The 24,629-nt window shown below is 45.4% G+C and overlaps 1 protein-coding gene across 2 annotated transcripts in view; it reads left to right on the top strand.

The window, feature by feature from the left end:
• CDH13 (cadherin 13) overlaps positions 1–24,629 on the top strand; it is a gene marked incomplete at its 3' end in the record, with an annotated part of 902,539 nt that overhangs the window by 337,959 nt on the left and 539,951 nt on the right. For both annotated transcript variants that reach the window (XM_081117876.1, XM_081117875.1), the window contains exon 3: positions 8,652–8,860. In XM_081117876.1, coding sequence (XP_080974002.1) covers positions 8,652–8,860 — 209 coding nt within the window. The remainder of the gene's footprint in view (positions 1–8,651; positions 8,861–24,629) is intronic.

Genomic DNA, 24,629 nt, shown 5'->3' on the forward strand with positions numbered 1-24,629 from the left:
GAGTACGTTAAGATTTAGAATAATAGAATTCCAGATTGTAAGAGACTTATCCAATGCTACGATCTCTTCCACAGCATTTCTGCTGAATAGTCATTTAGGTTCCACTTGAAAGTATCCAGTGACAAGCAAATTTTTCATTCAGAAAGAACTAGACTCTCCAAATGGTCCTGAAATTCTTCACATTTTTCCGATATTTGGACAATAATGAGGCCTTGCAAATATTAATATGTGTGCTGCACCTGCTTACCACCCCACCTGCACCACTGTAGGACCTCAGCCTGCCCTCCTCTCTTGGCTCTTGTTCCAGTTATTTCTGGAAGACCCCAGGGAATCTCTCACACAAACTCAGGCGATTCTTCCGCAACTTCTCCTTCTGGCCTCTTTATTGATGAATGGTTCTGGGAAGCTCCTGAAGGGAGTGCCCCCCCCATCACTCTCAGTGGGAAGGCTGCTTCTCAAAGTCCATCTCTGGGATCCCCAAAGCCGTGAACCCCCCACGATGCCAAAAGACCATAAGCTGCTTTAGTCTTCACTGCACCAGAGCAAAGCCAAGCTCTATTTCATCCAGAAATGGGGACAAGCCACCATTCACCATAATCGCTTGGAACTAGGAACCAGAGCAACAGTGATGAGGTTACCTAAATGGCCTGTGCTTTGTGACTCTCTGAGCCTGTACATATAGCTCAGTCTGTCCCTGTGCTGCAGGCCCCTGGGGCTGCACTAGGACACAGACACTGCGTGCTCCCTACCCTCCTTCTGGGTCTGTGTCTCTCTAGGTGTTTATACAGAAGTTGTCCTCATTCAAGGTCCCTCCCCCTCCCCATGTCCCTCTGCTGATGCAGTACTTGGGAACTCACAGGACTGCCAGAGCGTCAGACATAATCAGGATCCGAATCTCAATTTAGGCTCAGCCAGAACACTCTGCCACACTCTCGCCAGACAGCGCCAACTGCAAGGCCAAGTATCTTCAAAGCTGCGATAGAGCAAATCTCTCTTCTCATCAACCTACCCCGCTGACAGTCTTAGGGAGGGAGACATGTGCGCACATAATTACTAGAGAAATCAAAAACTAAGGGCTGTGTAAGAGGCATGTGCTAGTAATTCGAGAAACTGAGGGGGGAATCTCGGTAAATCTGAGACTTAGTGGTTCTCAAAGTTGCTGAATTTGAGATTGCTGTTTCACTGAAAGTCATCTGTTTCTGATGACTTTCAAATAGACTCACTCAAATATTCACACGAGCTCGGGCCATCATTCTCAGTTTTGTTTGAGGAGTTTCAAATGTACTTAGCTGCCAAGTTGCAGTTCTGCTATTTATTCATTCAACAAACAGGGTTAATGTGTACTGTGTTGGGCGCTATGCCATATAAAGTAATTCCTAGTTGAAATACAAAAATCACAGTAACTATAACCACCCTGGGATAGACAATACACAGAATTCTTTCAGAAAACAGCCTGCCATGTTTTAAAGGATTTGTAGCAAGAGAAAAACGTAAGACCCTGGCAGAGAAGACTAGAGTCAGAGCTAGCAGATCAGATTTTAATGGTAGGCAGAGAAAATTCCCTGAAAGCAGATGTGGGTTTTGTCTTTACTCCAAGAGGAAGCCCTTAAGGGTTTGCGTGGCAAAAATAGGTTTCTGCTAAAGATCATTCGACAGAATCATTCACTATATCTTTGGCTGACGCAATAGAATTTAAACTCCTCTATTTTATCAAAGTTAGAATTGACATATGACATGGTATTAAGACCATTTTATATGCATTCTGCATCTATCAAATCTACAGAGGCTTTGGAGGCGAAATCCACTCCTGGGTTAATCAGTCATAGTTAGGAATACACCCAGAACCTAACGGAAGCTCTGGGGATGTCAGCACTGACTCCAGGCCAAACACGGAATACAGGATGCAGTTCAAGGCATTCAGGAATCAGAAGGGTAGAATGAATCGAAGCTGGCGAATGTGCCTATAGTATCATATAGGCATCTGGCCCAGTGAGGGTGGAACTGAACACATGCTAATGAAAGCTTGATTGACCAGAATGCTTGAGAAGTGAGGGTGCTCAGGGAAGCCAACGGAAATGGCTTTCTGTTTCCCTCACTTGGGCAAGTCCGAAGAGCCTCTGGGTGAAGCCCTGTTGGTGCCAGTGGGATACTGAAAATGTGAAAAACAATTAAGTGATGGTCTGTATCCTGGGGAGAGTCCATCTGATGTTTCTGAACTGAGTACCACTTCAGTTGTCAGAAAGGCATGGCCCTCCATGCCCCAGCAAAGACTTTGCAGATCAGCCAGTATGCAGGCCCATCCTGCTGATAGAACAATTAAATTGTTTTACTAAGTAGGCCAGGAGTGCTGGGATATCTGGTACGGTCTGAGGGAGAGCAAACCATTTACATTCTCCAGCACAGTCACTGCCTGTGCTGGAGCCAGCTAGTACTTATACTCCTGAGAGCTGATGGTTAAGTTTTTAGAAAATTTGCAAGCCAGCTGAAAGCATGTTGCTAGCTGAAATCAGCTATGTTTAGAATATTTACACCATAGGCATTGGCAAATGCTACAAATCAGGACTTTCTCTATTATGAGCATACTGCTGAACAAAGCCACTCTCTTCTGTGTAAAAGTTTGGACTCCTAGGAGTGATCCAAGCATATCCGTCTATGGCAGGGATACAACTCCCAGGATGACTGGTTCAGAGCCCACAGTCCTACTGATCTTCACTTATCTTCACAGAAGTGTACAAGTAGAGTCTGACCACCAACCCTGAGAGGCCCTACAACTTATGTGCAAGTCTCCATGAATACACACACATAATGTATGTAGGACCATTTGCCCATGGAAGATGTGAGTTGTATGGATCACAGGTTGACCCAAAATACTTATAAGACTAGCACAAATTCCATATATTAGTTCATACCTATCTACATGAGCAGACTACTCCGTATTTTGCAGATAAATTTAAATTCATCAGCATTTTCATATTTCCCGGGATCATAACACAGCTTAATTTGCTCCCTCATACATTTCTAGATGGTAATAAATCCATGGCTTTTGGATTTTCACCCCTAAGAACCATGTTCAAAAGAAAGAAGTAGAAAAGCATAAAATCAAGGTCAGGAAGATTAAGCCCCTTAATTCACGTGCCAAGCTTCCCATTTCAATTGTGGTTTTGTCTCCCAGCTAAAGTTTGTCTTTTTGTGACATTTGCATTAAGCCCAGAGGACATTTTGAGTGGAAACACGCTGAAAGCATAATTGAAACGCTGAGTGGTGCCATTTGTCTAATTTGCATTTCTCCCCCAGGTGGGGAGTTTTCACTTCCCCCCCTTCTTCTCCTGGGGTGTTCAAAGATTATCCCAAAAAATGATGTTGTGCAATGGATTCCAATAAATCCCCATGTACAATATATTACATGGATAAGTTTTTCTTTCCAGAAGCTATTTTAAATGCCACAGTGATAAACTACATAAGGAAGTCCTTTGTAGGTTTGCAATAGTACAGATAGTTCATTTTCCCCTCAGATAGAGGTTTTGAATATTTGTTCACAAGTTTAATTGTTTGCTAGAATGTTCCTTTCAATTATTCTCATGGAGTCACTCTGAGCTACCTAGGAGGCTGTCTCTATAGAAACAAACATTTTTAAAATAGATAAACATAAACTATTTAATTTTATCCTTAATTTGTTCCATGCACTGGCTCGATCTCTTTTTAAGTTTGAGACTCATTAACATATTGTGTCAACAAAGTTCCTAATATGAAACCATGATGCTATCAGCTGCACCCTTTGATAGGGAAGTTAAGGTGAGGTTATAATTGGTATGAAGTAGAATCTTTTTTTTTTTTTTTTTTTGCCCTCCAGGATAAAAAGAAAATAACAGTGTGGTGAAGTATTTCTTTTTTGATGAAATATTCTTCATCTATTTCAGATTTCAGAAAATAACAGTGGTGTGAAGTATTTCTTTTTTGATGAAATATTCTTCATCTTCATTTATATATTGCCAAAATCGCATGGCTAGATTTGTGCCTGTCCTAAGGTTGGCATCTTTCTCAAGTCTGCATTTATATTATATCAGAGCCCTCCTAGATGATAAACCTGAGTGGGGTGGAGCCGGGCACGCATGTGTCTAAATGAAGGACGGGTGGAGAGGAGTGTAGCCCAGCCTGGCATTTTTGAAGGGTGGAATGCACATCACTGCGAGGGTTTTAGTACATGGAAGGGCAAATATATGTTTTTGTTCGACCCCTTGGGTTTATTTAACATTATTAAAAAATGCATCTGGCATATCCAGCACGTATTTATAAATGTTATATTCAAATGATTTTATAAGTAAACAATGTGATTCAATTAAGAGAAAAATATTAAATGGGCAATAGATCAGGTAGGAAGGCATGGCAACACTGTGAGGCTGGAAGCTGAGCGAGTGAAGAAAGTACACTTGCCTGGGCAGGCTGGCGTGGGCCGTGCGGCCTTCCCCGCTTCAGCCTCACCAAGTCCGTTTCCAGACAAGAAGAGGAAGGGTCCCTACCTCACACTGATGGCCTGAAGACTCGTTGCAGTCACGAAGGGAGAGCTCTCAGTGTAGCCATTCTTTTAGGAAAAATAATACCTTCCATTTGTAGGAAGTTATCTTTACCAACAATCCGCTTGAAGAACAGTTAACAAAACCTTGTTGAATTTCACTACTTTGATGGTATTTTTCCTTCGCAACCTCTCACGTGAGATAGGCGGGGCTTTGCCAAGACAAGGGTGGGGGGTTCAAAGATGGGCAAGGCTGGGTCAGAGGCATCGGGCTCACTCCTTAACCTCAGCGGAGATGCCTGTAGTGACCATCCCCATCTAACTGCACCCAGCCTGCAGGCTGGAGCACAGGCACCTGACTAGAAAGGGTGGAAGGACCCAGAAGGCAGGTGGAAAAGCAGCTGGAAGGAGGAAGCTATTGTGGGAAAAGGGAAAGGTCGTTTCTTTAATGCCCAGAATTGCAGGAATACCGATGAAAATCATTTTTCACACGTGGAGCACCAAGGTCTGTCATAAGTGCTCTATGCGTATAGATACACGATGTCTTGTTTAATGCTCACCGTGAGAATTACAGCACCTGGGAGGGAGGTACTAGTATTCATCCCACTTTACAGATGAAGGTGTTGAGGCATAAAGAGGATGGGTGGCTTGCCCAAGGTCACAGGGCTGCTTGCTACACATGAGCCAGGACTTGAAAAGGGCTTAGAGACCTACCATTAAAAATGCCATTTCTTGGGGCATGAAGATAGCAGTTCCTGGTGTGCTGGTTCTCCAACCTCCTCTCTGTACCAGGGAAGGCTGGGAAATGTGGACACCTGGCATCTTGACAAGCCATTCATTGTCCAAAGTCCCAGTTCTTGGCCCTGGTTGCATTAGATTCATCTGGGGAGCTTTAAAAAGATACCAGTGCCGGGACCCCCTGCCCAGCCCAGGTATATCAGAATCTCGGTTGGGGGTTGCGGCATGTATTGCTATTTTCTTTAATGCTCTCCAGGTGATTATCATAGCCTTGAAAAAGAACCACAGTCTAAAGCACCTGAATTGGTAAAATATGTCTAACATAAAAGTATCCAATTATGCAACCCTTTGCTCTTTGGTACAGCAAGTTGGAAAGAAACTAGAATGTACTGAGTGGCCACAATGTGCCAGGTCCTGAGCTGTAGATTTGGCCTCTTATTATATTCTCACCTGGTACCTCTGATGACTCCAGAGGGATTAGCGAGGGTCCTGAGGGGGTCGGGATGGGGCACCTGCCCTTTGCCTTCTCGGTTATCCATTTTTGTGAAATGGATGTGCTGAGAACCTGAACTGCAGAGGTAGACAGATCAGACAGGCGACAGGTTCTTGCCTTTGCAGGATGTGTGATGTTGGGCAAGTTAGCCCATCTCCCCAAGGCTCAGTCTCTCCTCCGGTAAAATGGAAATGATGCTTACAGACTGTGCATTCTAGTGCGGCTCTATTGGCCCCAAAGGGGCCGCATGGGTTCTTGGAGAGAGGCAATGCATTCAGTGTGTGTGCAAAGTGCAGATATACGTGCAGTAAATAAGCAGATAAGCAGTAACGTTAAAGTAAACAGGTATCTGTGACATTAAAATCTCATGAGAGTAGTGGCATCTGGGCAAAAATATCTAAAAAGACTCGGCGGGAAGGGCAGAACCTCTTTTTGAAAGTGGGAAATGCTGCTGTAGATCAGGATTGCTATGAGGCTAAAAGAGGAGACTGAATATACGTACAGCCCTTGGCACAGAGACTGGCACACCGGCGCCACTCAATGAATCGTAGATGTTAGTGTTGTTTTACAAAACATTCATTCGCTCCACATGCACACACTGGTCCCAACTATGCTTCAGGACTGTGCGAAACTTTATTGGATTTAATGAGAAAGGTGAGCCACCACCCCCGACTTTACTCAGGAGCTAAGCCGAAGCTGGGCGTGGGCGGCTAAGCACTACCATGCACTGATGTGTTCAGGGACGGGGGACTGAGGGTAATCAGGTCATTGTATTCAGGTTCTGATGGGACTTCAGGGGGGTCTCTTCTGCATGGGGTTTTGTCTGTTTTGAGAACATGTAGTGGTGAAGGGCAAAGGGACCAGGTTTCAAGCCTTGGTTTTACAAACCGTGTGTGTTGGGCACCCGCTTTGCCTTCTTCAAGCCTCAGTTGCCTGATCTATAATCTGTGTGGGGAGGGAATCAAATCGGTGCCTCCTTCACGGCTGTAGTCAAGATTAAATAAGTTAAACTGCTTAACACGGAGCCTGGCGTGTGGGAGGTGTTCAATTTGTGTGAGCCGTTACCATTATAAGCTAATAGGATTATTACCACCCTAAGAATTATCTTCCCAGGAAAGAAGGATCAGCTTAGTTCATCAGGAATTTGTGTGGCTTGAACCTATGGAGATGTCCCAAAAGGCACACAGGAAAGTTCCTAGTAGCAATATTTAAGAGACTTAAACTGGGAAGAGCCCAGATGCCCATCCGCAATGGAATGGATAAATAAACTCAGCGCCACCGCATAGTAGGATACTATATAGCGATCGGGATAAACAGCTACGCCTTGCAGCCACACGGTCGCATTTTACAAACACAATGTTGAGTGAAAGAAGCCAGACCCAATAGAGCACAATCTGTATTATTCCATTCGTATGAGGTGCAAATTCACGTCAAACTAATTAATCTATGACATCAGAAGCCAGTGTAGCCCAGCCTCTGGGCAGGAGTGGAGGGGTTTCACTCAGGGAGGGAGAGGAAGAGAGGGACTGGTAATATTTTGTGTCTAGACCTGGGCGCTGGGGCCCACGCGTGTGCCCACCTTGTGAAAACTGATTGAGATGTACATCCTGATGTATGTACTTTTCTATATGCTGTGATCCAATTAAAGGTTTACTACACAGATCTGTTTAGCAGAGAGCTAAGAAAACAGAAGTGGGGGTGGCTCACAAGCAGTGCATGCAGCTCTCTGCTCACACCCAAGGGGCCTGGCCGCCTCCTGGGGAGTGCAGACAGGCGGGCAGGCAGACGCGCACACAGACAGTGCATAGCGATACCTTTGGTGACAGAGCCATGTACCTGGTACAGGCACACCGTAGTGGGGAGTGTGACCAGCTGTCACAACTGCTGCTCGTGGCAATGCCCCTGTGCTCCATGTGGGTCCTCCAGGACGGCTGCGCTTCCGTTTTCCTTCTCACACATGACTTAGCCATTCACCAACGAGGATGTCACTCATTCTGTCCACCACTGCCTCAATTGGGCCAGGCATCGTTGGTACAACACTGAACTAACTGGTTTCCTTGGCCTCTCCTGCCCTTCTCCAAACCGCCCTCTAGAACCCAGAGCTACTCAGTTAGAATCTTTGGATGGAGCCCTTGGGATTTTTAAGAAGTTCCTGTGTGATTCTGACGCACCCAACCCACGGGAGGCACTGTTCTACACTGGAGCCAGAAAAATGCAACTGACCTTGACCTTGGCAACACTAAAAGGAGCCCAAGGCACCCTCACTTAGTGGTGTTTCCCAAGCTGTCTCCAAAGGGCATTTTCAGCTTCATCTCTAGCCTCTCCATTATCCCAACATCTTGGTCCCATTTCAAATATGCCTCTGATCACAGTGCACCAAGTTAGCTCTCTTTCTCTGAGTCTGTTTCAGTATTTCACCACCACTCCCCTCCTTCGGATAACCTAGAGTGCCCTCCGCCTTCCTGGGGGCTTCTAACCTCCTGTTCATCTCAAGACCCAGCTCAAATATTGTCTCCATGGAACTGTCCCCCAAGGCTCCTGAGCAACCTAGTTCTGCCCCAGAACCTCATACGCACAGGATTCGATCTCATCCCTAAACATCACTGTGCACTTCACCCACTGCACTCGATGGCAGGGATGTGGCCCTGTTTTGTCTCTGCCTTCTCATTACTTAGCACCTGCCTGGGACATGGGAGGTTAGCAAGGATGGGCCTTGATGGAGCAAAGACCTTCAGCATGATCAAAGTCACGGGGGTACCAAGGGGGTGCCGTGGGACAAGGGGCAGCATTTGTGGATCTGGGATGGGGAATGATAATTCACATTCAATGGTCGAGAGACATCTTCAGGACTAAGCTGCCCAACCGACTCACACTCCTTCTGTTTTTGTTTGCTTGGTTTTTTTTCTCCAGTGAACTTCAGTGACTGTAAGGGAAATGACAAGCTCCACTATGAGGTCTCCAGCCCGTACTTCAAGGTGAACGATGAAGGTGGCTTAGTCGCTCTGAGGAACATAACTGCAGTGGGCAGGACTCTGTTCGTCCACGCCCGGACTCCCCACGCAGAAGACATGGCAGAACTCGTGATTGTCGGGGGCAAAGACATCCAGGGCTCCTTGCAGGTAACACAGAGGTTTGGGATGAATTGGGTCCAAGGAGGAACTTGGGGTCTGTCTGTCTTATGTGGAAAATGAATATTTGGTTTATTATTGGCCAAGATTCTCCTTTTGTTACAAATATGACAAAAACCCAACTTGAAAAACGGCGAGAGGCTGTGGGGATGGGACTTGTGGGCTCACGTAATTGTAATATTTCTGAGATAGCTCTGCCTGTGGGCATGGCCATGTACCGGTTCTCAAATTATAACTGTATCAGCTTTGGTTCTTACTTATCCCGTGGCTCGGTTTTCCCTCTGTTGGCTTCACTCTTAGACACTCACACCGCTCCGTGCTTCCCAAAGCGGAGGTCTCCTTAGCTCTACTCCATTCTCCCAGCCTGAAGTCACCTGAGAGGCCACCTCTTCCTGATGCTGCCAACGAGAGCTTGAAATCAAGCCTCACTGGCTCTCATTAGATCCTGCGCCCACCCCTGAAACAGTCGCTGTGTCCACTGGGTCGTGATTCTCTGGTTGGCTAAGTCTGGGTCACATGCTTTGTCCTAAACCCAGAGTGGAATCAGCCTCACCTAAAATATATAGACTGAGCGTGAAAGAAGGTTACTCGTTAAAGTAAATTGGGATCCTGTTATCCAAGGAAGCAAGATGGATGTTGGGCAGGCAAGAACCGCAGCGGCGGTAAGACCAGGCCAGCAGGTAGGAGGAAAGAGTTGTGTAGCAAGTCAGCCACTGTGTGTGGGGCCGCTCCTCTGCCTGCAGGCTGCCCACCCTTTTTCAGACGCGCACGCAGGCTGCCACAAACTGCCCTCGAGGCCTCCTGGTTGTGCCATCCATTGCTACCATTCCTTCACCGGGAGCTCAGAGTCTGTGGCCTCTGGGTTATAGAAAGGGAAGACACACAGCAATACCCTGGCAAAACAGTACCAGTGGTGTGCCCTCTGCTGGGTGCAGCTAGCCTGTTCTTCCACCTGCTGGCCTGGCCTTCCCCAATGTTTCAAAGCCTCTGATTCTCACCGCCTTCTTCCATCTGCCACGTTCTCCATAACCTTGATTTATCTGCTAATTTTGTCCAGTGGTGGAGTGTGGATGAAAGATTCAATGGAGATTCCCCAGCTGGGGAGCAGAGATAGTACAACCGGCAGTGGGAGTGTTGCTCACCTGCCAATGCCGTCTCTGTGATCTTGAAAGAATCGCGTAACTTCTTTGTCTGCAGCCGAGCGGGGTTAAGCAGTCTGGGGTGGCCAATCAGTGGCAGGAGCATTGCCCCACCCTGTCACCACACCCGTGGATATGACTAATCACCCCTGGCGTGACCTGAGAATCTTGTCCAGTACAGTGCTTCTGGAGGCTCCCATCCATCGATCACTCAGAGATGTTTCTAGACATGGAACCTATTCGCCATCCCTGGACGGGACAAAGTCCGCCCCTCTCCTGTGTTTCCGTGAGTCTGCGAGTAGAGGGTAGGTAGCCAGCTGCAATGAGCCCACGGTGCGCCACTGGTGTTTTCAAAGAAAGGGGAGTGTTGGAGATAGATGGACAGTGTGAAAACCCACCTGTCCCACAAACGCAGGCTTTTCTCTTACTCGGCCGTGGCCGTTTTCACAGCATCTCACTAACCCACGCTCTAAATGACAGAAAACACATAAAGCAACAAAATTGCCAGGATGTGCAGCACAAAGTGCTTCTTCAGAGTAAATGGGACGGAGATTCACATGAGGGGGTTTGCATGTGGGACGGAATGTGTTTAGACGGGGAATTGTTCCTCGTGATAGGCGGCTCATCTTTAAATCCAGAAAAGAAGATGTCATGTGTTTAGCTTAACGCAGAGCCGAAGGGCTTCTGGGCGCTTCTCCGGACAAACTCCACCTTGACGGGCTGGGAGGTCAGGGTTCAACACCGAGAGACGCCGCTTTGGAGAGCTGGTCTCTCGGGCCCCAGAAGGACACCCTGCCGGAGGGGGAGCCCTCGGAGCCCGGCTGTTTCTCAGCTGCCGCCGTCCGAGCAGTTCCTGACCAAGCTGGGTGAGGCCGTTTGCCTCTACGGCACGGCGGGGCTGCCGTGAGCGCGCTTTGCCCGGCCCCAGAACAGGACGCTGGCTTCCCCCTTCCAGTCATTTCACAAGGGTTTGAAGATAAGCCTTGTGAAGCTGCCCAGATGCGTCCATGATAAAGTCCAAAAACAAAACAGAAAAGGGTAGGAAAACAAAACTGCTGGCTAAAGAATCCCCATGAGAAGAGCACAGTCCTTCAGAGACCCTCAGTTGGTATTTTTGAGGCCCTACTGTGTGCAGCCAAGCAGAGCAAACGCTAGAGGGGGAAATCAGTGAGTACGCCAGTCAGCTCAGCTCCCGGCTGGAGAAAAACAAACGTGCATGGTGTTTTCATACCAAGCAGGGAGGCCAACGAGAGTGTCCCTGTGCCTCAGAGAGAGGAGAGGGCAGGGACGCTGGGCCGGTGATGACAGCCGATGCTTTCACAGCATTAAATGGTGACTCGTCTAATCTCCCCGCCAACCTATGCTACTGCCCCCATTTTACATATGGGGAAACTGAGGCACTAAGAGGCAAGTGAGAACCTATATTAGTGGGACTCTCTCACGTGTGTGCATCTCAATGTAAATGTTACCACGCATTATTTCTAACCCTTCGAACCTCCCTGTGGGCTGCTGACGTTACCCCTTTCCTACAGATGTGAGAGCTTGGCCAAGATCCCTTAGCTTGAAACTGATAGAAATAGGACTGAGTTTCTGACATTTCTGTCCAAGCCCCCCTTTTTCCTTTTTGCCATTTTGTGTACCCAGAGGCTGTGCCCCCTGGGTGGCTGTGGCTACTGTCCATTGGTCAAGAGATGGGGGTGTGAGTTAGAGCAACACAGAAGGGAGAGAGAAAAACAGCAAATGAAAGGTACAGTTTGAAAGAAGAAAGAACCAAGATTCAGCATCCTGATGATCCTAAAGTATCCGGCCTCGGCGGATGGAGATGGATTGGACCAGTCAGGCCTGAATGTGTTGAGTTGGTGGCTCCTGGCGACACCTTGATAGAGGCATCCAGGAGACCACAGGGAATATGGGACTGGGCTGAAGGGTAAACATCTGTGGGAAGAACAGCATAGTGGTAGGGCTTTGGCTTTGGTTTAGAACTTAAATGGGTTCAAATGTTTGCTCTACCACCTTTGATCAGGTGACCTTGGACAAGTCACTCAACTATCTAAACCTCAACATCCTCACCTATGAAACAGGGCTAAGAACAGGGCCTACATCACAGAATCGTTGTACTGGGCACAGCACCAGACACCAGATGACCCATCCATGGTGTCACTTTTGAACTTCTAGAAACAGGATAAGGAACTGAAGGCTGAGTGTGCTTCCTTGAGGACAGAGATTGGAGGCAGGGGGAGAAAAGTGGAGCCAAAAAAATAAAGAAAAGGTGACCTCAGAGAGGGCAGTGGGGCACCCAGCATAAAGAAACCGGGAGAGATGTGAGATGTCACCGCGATTAAAGTCTTTAAGATAAATGCAATCCCAGTGAAGCACAGATGAGCTACGGTAACTGGAGCCCAGCTCGCTAATGAAAGGATGTGCCTCTCTTATTTTTACCTGCTGCCTGACACCTCCTTTCACCTGGAAAGCCTGTAGTCTGAATCTGTGAAGTCTGATTGTTAATGCTTTAATTATAGACTCTCAAGCTATTTCTACATTTTTAATGGTCTCCCCAGATGCCAGTACCTGCCTGGGCTGTGTAAGATCACCTTAGATCTGAGTGGGCGGGGGAGCAGTTTCATCCTGAGTCTTTTGACAGGTGAGGAGGAATCGTTGTGGAGGGGGCAGAGCTAGCCATGCGTGCACAAAGCAGTTTTCTGGCCTAAGGAGGGTAATGATAAACCCCACTCACATACGTCTGGACCCAACTGCGGCGTGTCTCCACCAGGCCTGCCGTCCCTCACTGCCAGGCAGTGATGGGCAGGAAAACAGCGGAATGTTCAGTGGTTTATTTATCTATTTAGTTATTCATTTAGTCACTTATTTACCTTGTGTATAGGGCTCCACAGGTTGCATAGAAAAGCTCTGTTTCATTCGTTATATTCCTCGGATAGAGGTGTCTCCTGCCCCACCCTCCCCCGCCAAAAAAAAAAAAGCACCATTGATTTATTTTTTGATGTCTATATGTATGTACATCTGCATCTATTTCTGAAAGAAACTGTAGTTTCCATGACTGTAGATTATGGCAAGAAATTCTGACATCAGTTAGAGAACTCGGTGAAGTCAGGCTAGGGAGTAGGAACATCAGGAGTTGGTAGGAATTAAATTTGAATTCAGTCTGGGAGCCAAAGGGACTGTCTCCACCGGCTTCGCTGTGAAGTGTGTGGGAGTCGGCGCCCTGAGCATCTGTAGCATTTAGATCCCGGTGACCCAGCATCTGAGCCTCACGAGCAACGCAGGGGATGCGCCGTAACAGAGGGAGCGCTGCGGGGACCCGCGGGCTGTGGGCGTGCATCTGCCGTCCCTGCTCCCAGACGGGCTGTTTCTCAAATGCAGGTCTGATCCCTTCACTTGTCTGCTCCACAGGCCTGTGCTTCCCCTTCAGCCCACCTGGCCCTTGGGGTAGATTCTGAAGTCTTTCTGTATGTCCGAAAAAACCCTTCACAGCCTAGCCTGGCTGCTCGCTGCCGCCTTTCCCCAAGTCTGGTTCCTTCTCATCTTTAGGTGGTTTGACCTGCTGAAGTGTCACCTCCTCCGAGACCCTTTCCTGGTCCCCATTCCAAAGGAGGGTCTTCCCCTGGTGGTCTCACTGTAGCACCACTTCTGTGCCTTCGCGGCCACTTCTCAGTTTGTAATTATTTTAGGTGTTTAAAGTCTGGCTCCCTGATAAGACTGCCAGCTCCCTTTCCTCCCTTCCTTCCTTCCTTCCTTCCTTCCTTCCTTCCTTCCTTCCTTCCTCCCTCCCTCCCTCCCTCCCTCCCTCCCTCCCTCCCTCCCTCCCTTCCTTCCTTCCTTCCTTCCTTCCTTCCTTCCTTCCTTCCCTTTCTTCTTTCTTCCTTCCTTTCTGTCGTGTCCACTGCTCTATCCTCAGCACCCAGAGCAGGGCCTGGTGTTCAGTAAAGTCCTTTGAATAAATGCGTGAGTGGAATGAGTGGCTCCTTTCACAATTATCCCTGCATCGAACCCGGGGCTCCCTCACCCTCTAAAACAAACCACTTGCGGTTTCTTGAATTAGCCAGCTCTCTCTCCTGTTATCCCAACTGCCGCTCTGTCCAGATTATGACCCCTCCACTGCAACTCCAGCTACCCCATGGCTGGCACCTACCAACATGGCTTTACTTCTGGACCTGCCAAGATTTCCTTTCTTCAGGGACACCTCTCTGACTGTCCCCTTGGCTACCTAAGGGTTTTATGCAGCATGTTCCTCAGAGAACCCTGCCTGGCTCCCTCCCTCGTAGCACTGAGCTTTAACTGTCTGAAGTATCTGTGCTGTTCCCATCACAGTTCTGAGCTCCTGAGCGCAGGGTCCTGCTTCCACACGAGGAGGCTAAGAACACGGCCTTGGGGCCAGAGACCTCGGAATGATTCCCAGTGCTCTACTTACCACCTCTGCTCTAGTTACCTCAGCTGTAAAATGGGTTCATAATAGTACCAACTTCATAGATGTGTGGCAAGGCTTAAATAAGTAGACATATGCAAAATATGTAGAACAGTGCTCGGCACCAGGTAAGTGAAAATGCCAGTTGTTTCTCACCTCCGTATCATCCAAGCCAGACCTGCAATAAATGCTCAGTGAATGAACCAGGCAAATTGAGACAACCCAATCCTTCATCCCTTCTCTGCATGACCAAATCTCATCACTTCTACAACCCTTAGAGAATCCAGGATTACAAGCGAACTCGAATCACAACCCTTCTTATTGCTCAGGTGCCCGCTTTATGTAAAACCCTGACTAAACTTCTAAGAGAGGATTCTCTATTTCCACTGGTCCCCTTGATAAGCACCAAAAGACTTGGCAGTATTTGAAAGTTAATTATGAGCTATTTACACTTCTTATCTAGAAGTCAGTACATGGTGTACTGACTGGTCTCTTAATCAAGTTGGTTTAAATTAAGTGCAAATATATGTACATATTCCTTCCCCCCTTTTTTTTGTCATTTAAAAATCCCTGAAAAAGTGAGTAGAGAAAGTTATGACAGAACCTTAAAAAGCTAAAGTTAAGGCTTGTTTATCTTCGTTGATCACCATTCACCGTAAACACGCAATTTAAAAGACACAATTTTGGCTCCTAATCCAGTTTCAAGAATCAGGATAGAAATAGTTCCAAAAAAAGAAAAAGAACAATCAGAAAAGGGACAACATGGGAGAAACAGTTGTTTTTTTGTCTTTAACGTTTTAAATAAAAATATGAAACATGTCATCCATTGCTCAGAAGCCAATATTAATATTGCTGCTAATTATGTGCCTCGACCCTCGGGGGGATGAGCATTTTTAATTCCGCTGCTTCTCGGAGTCTCAGGGCTTCGTTTGTTAAGTACCACTAGGGAACAGTGGGCCTAGGGGCTCAAAATCAGCATTGGATGCCCCTCTGTCACTGTGTGTGTCCCTGCCCTGGGACATTTAGCTGAGCTGTCATAGACGATCTCAAGGGGGATCTGGAGATCTCATTACACATTTAGGACCTATCAGCCGCACGGCACCGAAAAGTCGCCTAACTCCTTTGAGTTTCAGTTTTCATCTGTACCATGGCAATAATACCCCAACCTTGCCTAGACGCCAAAATGGGGCACTCAGAATTAAAAATATATATTGTCCCTAACCCAGTGCTAACAGAGGGTTAGCACAAAAACCACACGGAAAGGTGAATGGGTAAAGAACGCGTAGGCTACTCCTCAGCAATGGGCCATACACAGCAATAGGAACAGGCTGGTGTCTTGCCACTTGCGACAACATGGAGAAACCTAGAGGGTCGTATAGTAAGTGAAATAAGCCAGGCAGGGAAAGACAAATGCTCTATGATCTCACTCATCTATGGAACCTAAAAGAAATCGAAACAGATGAAAAAAACAAAACAAAAACAGACTCATCGATACAGAGGACCATCCTTTGCTCTCGGCTGAAGCACTCAGGGAGTTGTTATCACCTCAGTATATTTTTCTCTGTCTTTTCCAATCTCACACATTTTAGACAAAAATATTTTTACACCTCTGTTCCCGAGATAAACTCCAACTTTGATCAACCCCGAGCCAATCATTTGCATCACCTCTTGTTTGGTTTGGCCACTGTATCATCTCACCCCCAACGTGCCTGTCACGCTGCTTGTAGGTGGCTTGGCTTCGTCTATAGAAAGTCGCCGTGAGTGAGAGAGCGGCCAGCTTATGGTATAATTAATTGCCTCGTCTCGAGATCTCATCCCATTGACTGGGAGTGGCTTGGAGTCGGTTGAGCTGGTCAATGATATCGATCTTGCTCTCATGAAATATGTTTTACAACAATTGCAGTGGAGAACCAATCTGTGCTTTGAATGTGGCTGTAAAGAAATGAGTTTAAAGCTGTAGATACTTAACATACACCAATTTAACAAGTGTAATAATTTCAGAAATCTGTGAAGCACCACTCTTCATGGCAAAAGCCTCCCAAGTTACTATTAAGGAAAATTGGTATCCATTTAACTGTCACACAAAATAGGGAAAATACATATCTCAAAAATTATGGTACAGATCCAAAAATTGGGCCTGGAATAGGGTATTAGGCTGTTATATTTTGACACATGCCTAAATTGTTATGTTTATGATTCTTAGCTCTAGGATACTGTTCAAATATAGATAAAAATAAATCATTTGATTCATTAATTTAAGTAGATAACAGATTGTTTTGTGGATCAGAATCCAATGAAACTATATTCTGAACATTAATTTTAGTTGAAATCCTTGGGGGGAAAATAACTGAGCCCATGGAAAGTCCAGATAAGTTAACCAGTTTTGTTTTGTTTTGTTTTTGGCTTGTGAAAAGTCAACATCTCATGTTTGCAGCAGATGATACAATAGAAAAAATAATGAAAACCACATATGTAATTTAAGTTTCTGTATAGTGAAATTAAAAACACAAATAAATCAATTTTAATAATAGATATTATTTAACCATATATTCGTATTTAACATATACCTAATGTATGTATATCTTATTACCATACACAGATACACACACCCAATATATACATATTGGATTAAATTTCATAGATATAGATACTCTCTGTGTATTTATATATTTTAAATTTAACCCAATGTATATATAAAACCTAATATATATATTAGAATACATAATTTCTCTAAGATATTATGTCAACAAGTAATCAATTGAACATTATTAATGAAATTATTTTTATATTCTCCCTTTTATACTAAAACTTTGAAATTCAGTGTATATTTTATTCTTATAGCACAGCTCAATGTAGAGTAGCCAAAGTTTAAGAGCTTAATGGCCACAGGTGGCAAATGGCTACTGAGTGGACAGGGCTGCCCTGGCGTCTTATGGAAGATTTATGTGTTTTGAAAGAGAGACGGAGAGTCATTCATTGAGCACCCGCCGCCTGAGAGGGCTTCTTAGATGCTCTCACACAGACACCACTCTCCCATCCTCATAGCCAACAGTAGCCCTCGGTAATCTGGCTCTTACTTTGCAGATGCAGAGGTAGTTCAGGCCCAGAGAGGTTGTGTAATTCAGCCAATGTCACCATGTGTCAGCAGGTGACAGAACTGGGAGTTGGCCTGAGCCTGACCTGATGCAGTCACTGCTGTTTTGGTAACACTGCCGACATTTACAACAGAGCCAGGGCTTTCCTGTCCTCCTGGGAAGACCATAAAATGACAGAGGAAAATAAAAAATGTTTAGAAGATTTTTTAAAAAAATGAAAGCAAACTGAGCAAAACTCCTAAAGGAACTTTAGGTAGGTGGGTAAGTCTTATGTTGTCATGACATTTTTTTTAAAAACTTTCCTCATGAATAGAAACTTTGGAGAAAGAACTTCATGAAAACAGCACAAGGTTTCCAAACATAAACGTCTCCTACACTGCTCTGTGAGTCTGGTTCTCATTTCTGACTGAAACAAACAGGAATACTCCAGTGTTAGCAGAACACAATCTTTTATTTATTTATTCACTTTTAAATTTTTTTTATTGATTGATTTGACAGAGAGAGAGGAAGGAGGAAGAGAGAGATAGACATGGATTTGTTCTACCCGACCGTGCACTCATTGGTTGCTTCTTGTATGTGCCCTGACCCAAGATCAAACCCAATAGTGTGTCAGGACAATACTCTAACCAACTGAGCTACTGGACAGGGCCAGAACACAATCCCTTTTTATTTTTTTTAAGTATGTTCTTATTAATTTCAGAGAGAGGAAGGGAGAGGGAGAGAGAGAGAGAAACATCAATGATGAGAGAGAATCATCGGCTGCCTCCTGCACGCCCCTTCTGGGGATCAAGCCTGCAGCCCGGGCATGGGCCTTGACCGGGAATCGAACCAGTGGCTTCTTGGTTCATGGGTCAGTGCTCAACCCACTGAGCCATACCAGCCGAGCGCTTGTATCTTTTTTAATAAGACAAAAGGTAGCAACAATCAAAAAGCAAATATTGTGTGTGGTCATGAAAGTAAGATGATTTCTTTAACAGGAAATAGACGTTGTTAGCACTTGCTCTTCTTTCTCTATCATGCAAAGAAAGATCAATTCTCCAATAAAAAGATACTTTAAGTTAATACCCCACATACATACCTTTTCAGAATCAGACATATCAGTGGACTTGCACATAGGCAGAGAACATTTTAAATGCTAACAAAGATGGCATCTTCATGCTCTTGGCAAGTCCCACTCTCCAAAGACTGGTGAGCGAACAACTCGGGAGGCCTTGAAAAGGAGGAAGAGCTTCCCTGGGGATAGAGTAATAGGAATATTCGAGGGCTACTCAAGGTCAATAGAACTCAAAAAATGTGAGCCTGTCCTCTAGGCAACAGTTCCAAACTATCCCAGTTGGAGGGAGCTTATTGCTCCGACCCCATTGACCCCCACAATTTCCCTCCAGCCTTCCCACAATTCAGAAGCGGAAATGTGGAATCTTCCCGGCTGTTCTTTTTTCCCTTTGACCAGTAAGAGGAAAGTGGACCTGAGATGCAAGAGCAAATTTTTCCTTCCCTGAATGTCTGCACAGTTTCTCCTGCCTCCGGCTCTTTATGGAAATCCGGTGGTTCCTTCAATTTTCAATCATTCTGCAGCAAAACCTTTTGACAAAAGGTTGGCGTTGTCAACCAGCCCCTTCATCCTATTAGGTAACGTAGGCTTCTGTTGACAGCAACTACAACTCCCTTTCTTTGAAGTTACGAAGCTACAAACAATGGTAGTTCTCCAAGCCCCCCGGGAATGGCCTGAGTAACACAGCCGGCTTCTCCCGAGCTGTCCCCCTCCCGTCACTCTCGCCCCAGATGTCTGTGGGTGCTACTAGTCTCTTTCTTTTTTTCTGCCTCCACTGTGAGAGTTAGGACAGCTAATCAGGATGCACTGTTTTCTTCCTTCAATTGTCCATTCCCACAAACTCCAGTGAACACAGACAACCGAGACGTGACTGCTTTTTTATTCCAAATCCCTCATTTAATTTAGACCTTACTGGCAAAGTCTAGCCCCTGTGAGCATGACCATCAGTCTTATTTGCCTGGGTTTCCTGGAATTTCTTCTTTTAGTCAGGCCTTTGGATCATGTTTTCTATATTTTCTCTAAAGTGGGAAAGCAGAAAGTAAAAAAGAAGACTCAAAAACTGAATCAAAGAAACAAATAAATGCTAAAAAAATAATCATCATCTCCCTTATATTTTTGTCAGATTCTACATAACTCTTTGCCACGTTGGTGTTGGTTATTAGGTAAAGTAAAATTATGTTCTAAGGGCAGGGACTGTGACTGACTTGTTCATCGCTTTAAATCTAGCACTTGACCTAATACCTGTCACTGAGTACTTATTGAATGACTAAACAGATGTCAGAGATGGAATGAATATTGATGTTAAACATGGTGATCATAGCCGACATTCGTTTAGCTCAAACTCAGTGCCAGGACCACGCTAAATGCATTTCTTATGTCAAGTCCTTTGATCTTTACAGCAACTCTGTGAAATAGGCACTATTATCCTCATTTTACAGACAAATAAAGCAAGACATGGAAAAGATATGGGACTTGCCTGTGGTCAAACAACTGCATAGACTATTTCAGAGGCATGCTTTGTACTTGGGAACTCCAAAAAAGCATCCAACACAATATCTTTTCCTTTTTTTTCAAGATAGAGAAATACGAGCTGAACATTAGTAGATTCAGACTGGTTGAATAGATGCATCCAAAAGGTCTGAAAAATAATCTGTCAGCCTAGGGATGGTGTCTTCATGCACTCCACAGCCCTAACTGATTGAATTCATCCCAATGATAAAAGCGAAGATACAGAGCCCTGGCTGGTGCAACTCAGTGATGAGAGTGTTGCAGGTTCGACTCCCCAGTCAAGGGCACGTACCTAGCTTGCAGGTTCAGTCCCCGCCTGGTGGGAGCACATGCTGGAGGCAGCCAGTCCCTGTGTCTCTCACGTCGATGTTTCTCTCTCTCTCTCTCTCTCTCTCTCCTCCCTCTCTCCCCCATTCCTCTCTACCTCCCTTCCATCCCTCTTACCCTCTCTAAAAGTCAATGGAAAAAATATCCTCCTGCGAGGATTAACAAAAAATAAAGTGAAGATATGGAGATGCTTTTTTAGTTTGTCACTTCCACAGCTCTGGGATCCTCATTGAATGATAGATGCACGACTCAGAAAGAACTCAAGTATCTATAAGGATGGCCCGAAACCAGCAAGGCAGCATCAATAGATACAGATGCGAAGCCCCACAGTAGGAAAACGGTGTCTGGGAACAGGACCCGGGTGCCGTGGCGAGGACCCGGCTGACGGGGCGAGGACCCGGCTGACGGGGCGACATTCACTCTCAGCCGAGCGCAGCAAGTCCCTGTGCAGGTTCCCACCTTATTGCGACTCTGTAATTACTCACCTTGAATTTACGGCTCCTGGTCTTGAGCGCCACTCCAAGACTATCCCTTTTACTGTAAGCAATAAACGCCACTCCTCAGCCTACGTTTTTCTGCGGCTGGCCTTGCATTTCTCTTTGCTGAAAAGTTTGTAGCATCCAACTTGAGCTTCCCCAGCCCCCTCTTCCATCTCTGCCCCCTTCCAGCCTTTCCCTCCTCTCTCAAAGGAGGACCAGCCCTTCCCCCTCCTTGCGACACATCCCTTCGCGTGAGCTCTAGGGCCCACTGCTTTCTGCTTCTGTTTTCGGCGTGGGCTCCTCCTTCCTCCCGTAGTCCTTCAGTGGCCGTCAGGTGTTTCCTACTCTCTGAAACCTCCCCTCTGCCTTCAAACATGCTCAGGTCCTCCCAGGTTACGACACATTTCCATAGAGCTGTTTTACCTTCACACCCCTGCCCTCCCCTTCCCCAGTCTTCTGGAAGGTGTAGCCTTCACTTAACATCTCTACTTAATCACAGACGCACCCCTTCTACTCCAAAATGGGGCTTCAAACCTCAATGTTTTGCTAGAATTGCTCTTTTTGAAAGTCATGGACACTGAATAACTGATTTTCTTAGACTTGTTTTGTTTTTCCTGAGCCCACTTGGATTCTTTTAAGCATTTGGCAACTTATTTTTAACTTTTATTTGAGTTCAAATTAATATAACGTAAAACTAATCATTTTTAAGTGAACACATCAATGGCATTTTAATGCATGCACGATGTGTAACCACAGCCTCTATCTAGTTCCAAAATATTTTCATCAACACCACCCCCCCCCCCAACTCTGAAACCTTCATAACCATAAGCATTGAATCCTCCTAGCTCCTAGCAACCAAAGATCTGCTTTCTGTTCTGAGAACGTACCTGTTCTGGATATTTCATACCCATGGAATTACATAATAAATGGTCTTTTGTGACTGGCTTCTTCCACTTCGCATAAGGTCTTCAAGGCTCAACCACCGCATCGCAGCATGTAGCACTACTTCGTTTCTTTTCATGGCTGATGTAATACTGCTTTGTGTAGATAGCCCATAGTCTGTTTACCTAGTCACCCGTGGATGGTCGTTTGGTCTCTTTTCATCTCTTGGCTGTTTTGAATGGTGCTGCTCCAAATACACGTGCCCATGTATTCGTGTAAACCCTGGTTTTCAGCCCCCCCTCGGCGTGGAGTGGCTGGGTCAGATGGTAACGCCACGTTTCCTTCCTTTCCACGGCAGCTAAACCAGGCTGCGTTCCTTCCAGAGCATTCGACAATCTTGAAAAGCCTCTTGAAACGCTCTCCCCTTTGCCTTCAAAAACCCTACACAACCCCTGCCCCCCACTCTCTCTCTGTGGCAGCCTCCTCTATGTTTCCTCCGGCTCCTCTCCCTACTAGTTTTGCTGTTGGGGGTGTTCTTCCAGTCCTTGCCTCTCAATGTTGTGTGTGTGTGTGTGTGTGTGTGTGTGTGTGTGTGTGTGTGTACATGCCTATTGCTGCTCAGTTGCCTTCCCCCCAAATAGCTGGAATCATACCATGTCCTAGTCAAAGGCTACAAGTGGCTTCTCATGCCCACTGGTGAACATTCGAGTTGACCCCAAACTTTCTTTGTTATTTCCCCCCCTTCTCCCCATCACTCAGACGATTCTCCCACCAAGGTAAGCTGCTTATCCTCAGTGATCACTAAAAACGATACGATTTCTTCCACATCTGCCTCTCAGAGGAATATAAATGTGTTACAACAGGCTCACAGAAATGAAGACCAGGTTAGGAGTCATGATATTAGCAGAACCATTGATTTATTATTTAATAACCTGTATTTTTAGCCAAACAAACACTGATGCCAGTAGTTTAACCTGTTACTATGTTTTGTATTGTTTTTAAAATAAGATTTGTAACTAATCATGGTGGAAATAATGAAACATGACTTGCAAGTCTTACAAATTAGGTAATTTCCAATGATGGGAGATGGGGAAGGGCTCTATAACATGGATATTAAGATGCTCAGGACCCTTTAGAAACATGCTGGGGTTACCGAGAGTGGGATCTCTTAGGACACCTCTGCTTATTGGCCACAACCACCAGATGTGCTCCCCATCCGACCTACCATCCAGTGCAGCTCTGGGTGGAGCTTGCAGTACCTAGCACATCACTCGTCATCTCATTAGGGATAAAGTATTCAAATTCCTAAGAGAAACCAAGACCCAAATTTGGACAGGTTCCCGAGTGGTACAGTTCTCTCTTCTAGGACTCCTTTCTTTGTTTTACTTATTTTGACTATGGCTCCTTTGGCCAACTATTTAATTTTTGTTGTTAACTTTGTCCTTGTTGATGCTAATGTGTTCCTGTCATGTGGAAATGAGAATAATTCAGATATTGCGAGAGACGGAAAACAGATAAATTAGAAGTATAAATAATTTATTGGGAAATAATTCAAGCAGCTAACTATATTGTGCATTCGCCGCTTACGCCATGAATGATCCATATGCCAACTCCATAGAAGTTAATGTTTATCTCAAGAAACCTTTACCAAAACGAGCAAAAAGTAGTAAATGCCTCATTTTCCATTCAGAGTGCCTAATGATACATTATTTTCTGTTATAAAACCTCAAGGTTCCTGAATGCATTGTTATAAATCCAAACTGTCAACATATCTTTGGCAAGGAAAAGCACAGCATCCTATAGAAATAAAAGTTAAGATTAACAACTCCAGTTCATGTATTTCCATCCCTCCATGAATTCTGCCACATATTTCTTACAGAATATATGCTATGAAGACCCATCAAACAATTAAGGACATTTAGAAAAGCAAAAATGAAACTTTCAGAAATAGAACCTTAAATAAAAACAATGGAAAAGACAGACCATCAGTAATTATTAATTAAATAGCCATTTTATATAACCATACTTGGGGAAGCAAATTGGTCGTCTACATTGGGCCAAAGTCTAAAGATATCCTGGTTTTTCTCCCCATATCAAACATCCTAGTAGGAAAGGCCAGCAAGTCAGGCGTTTAAAACAACTAAGCCACCGAGTCAAATTTCCTGGGTTTAAGTCACGGCGTTGTGATTCACCGGCCTTGTGATTTGTGACAAATTCTTTTTACCTTTTTAAGACTTAACCTTTTCAACCTGTGAAATGGGAATAAAAACAGTACTTACCTCCTGAAGGTAATATGAGGCTTGAATGAGATCTTGCATGTGAGGCTCCTAGAACTGTGCTGGCCCGTGGTAAGTACTAAACACCACTAGCTGTTAAAGAGAAAGACCACAGGCCCCGTCTTAACGTGGTGCCCACAGTTAAAACGCCCGGGCAGGGCCTTCTGGTTCTGCCTTTACCTGAAGCTTGCTATAGGAGCTATTCAGGTGTCACAAGCTTAATGTCCAGGCTCAGTGGGTGTTACAAGGACCCAGTTTTCCTTTCTCTGCTTTCTACGTGTCCTCATTTTTAGACAGTCTCCCTCCTGCTTATCGGAAGACACATGCATATTTGGGTAATGAAAGCGCGACCTGTTCACAGTGAGATGGGTTACTAAGGTACAGAGAGGTACAGAAGGGCCACATGAGGACCCAGGAATATAAATTGATACATATTCCAATTAAACCAAGCATGATTAGACTTGAATCTTCTTGAGATCTGATTGTGTTCATTTTAAACCTCTAGCGATAACATCGCCTTCCACTCCAGAAGTGGAAGAGAGCAGGAGCTGAGACCAGGGAGTGAGGCAGCAGGCCTGTGTT

The sequence above is a fragment of the Miniopterus schreibersii genome (assembly GCF_964146895.1).
Source record: "Miniopterus schreibersii genome assembly, chromosome: 18".
Classification (NCBI taxonomy): Eukaryota; Metazoa; Chordata; class Mammalia; order Chiroptera; family Miniopteridae; genus Miniopterus; species Miniopterus schreibersii.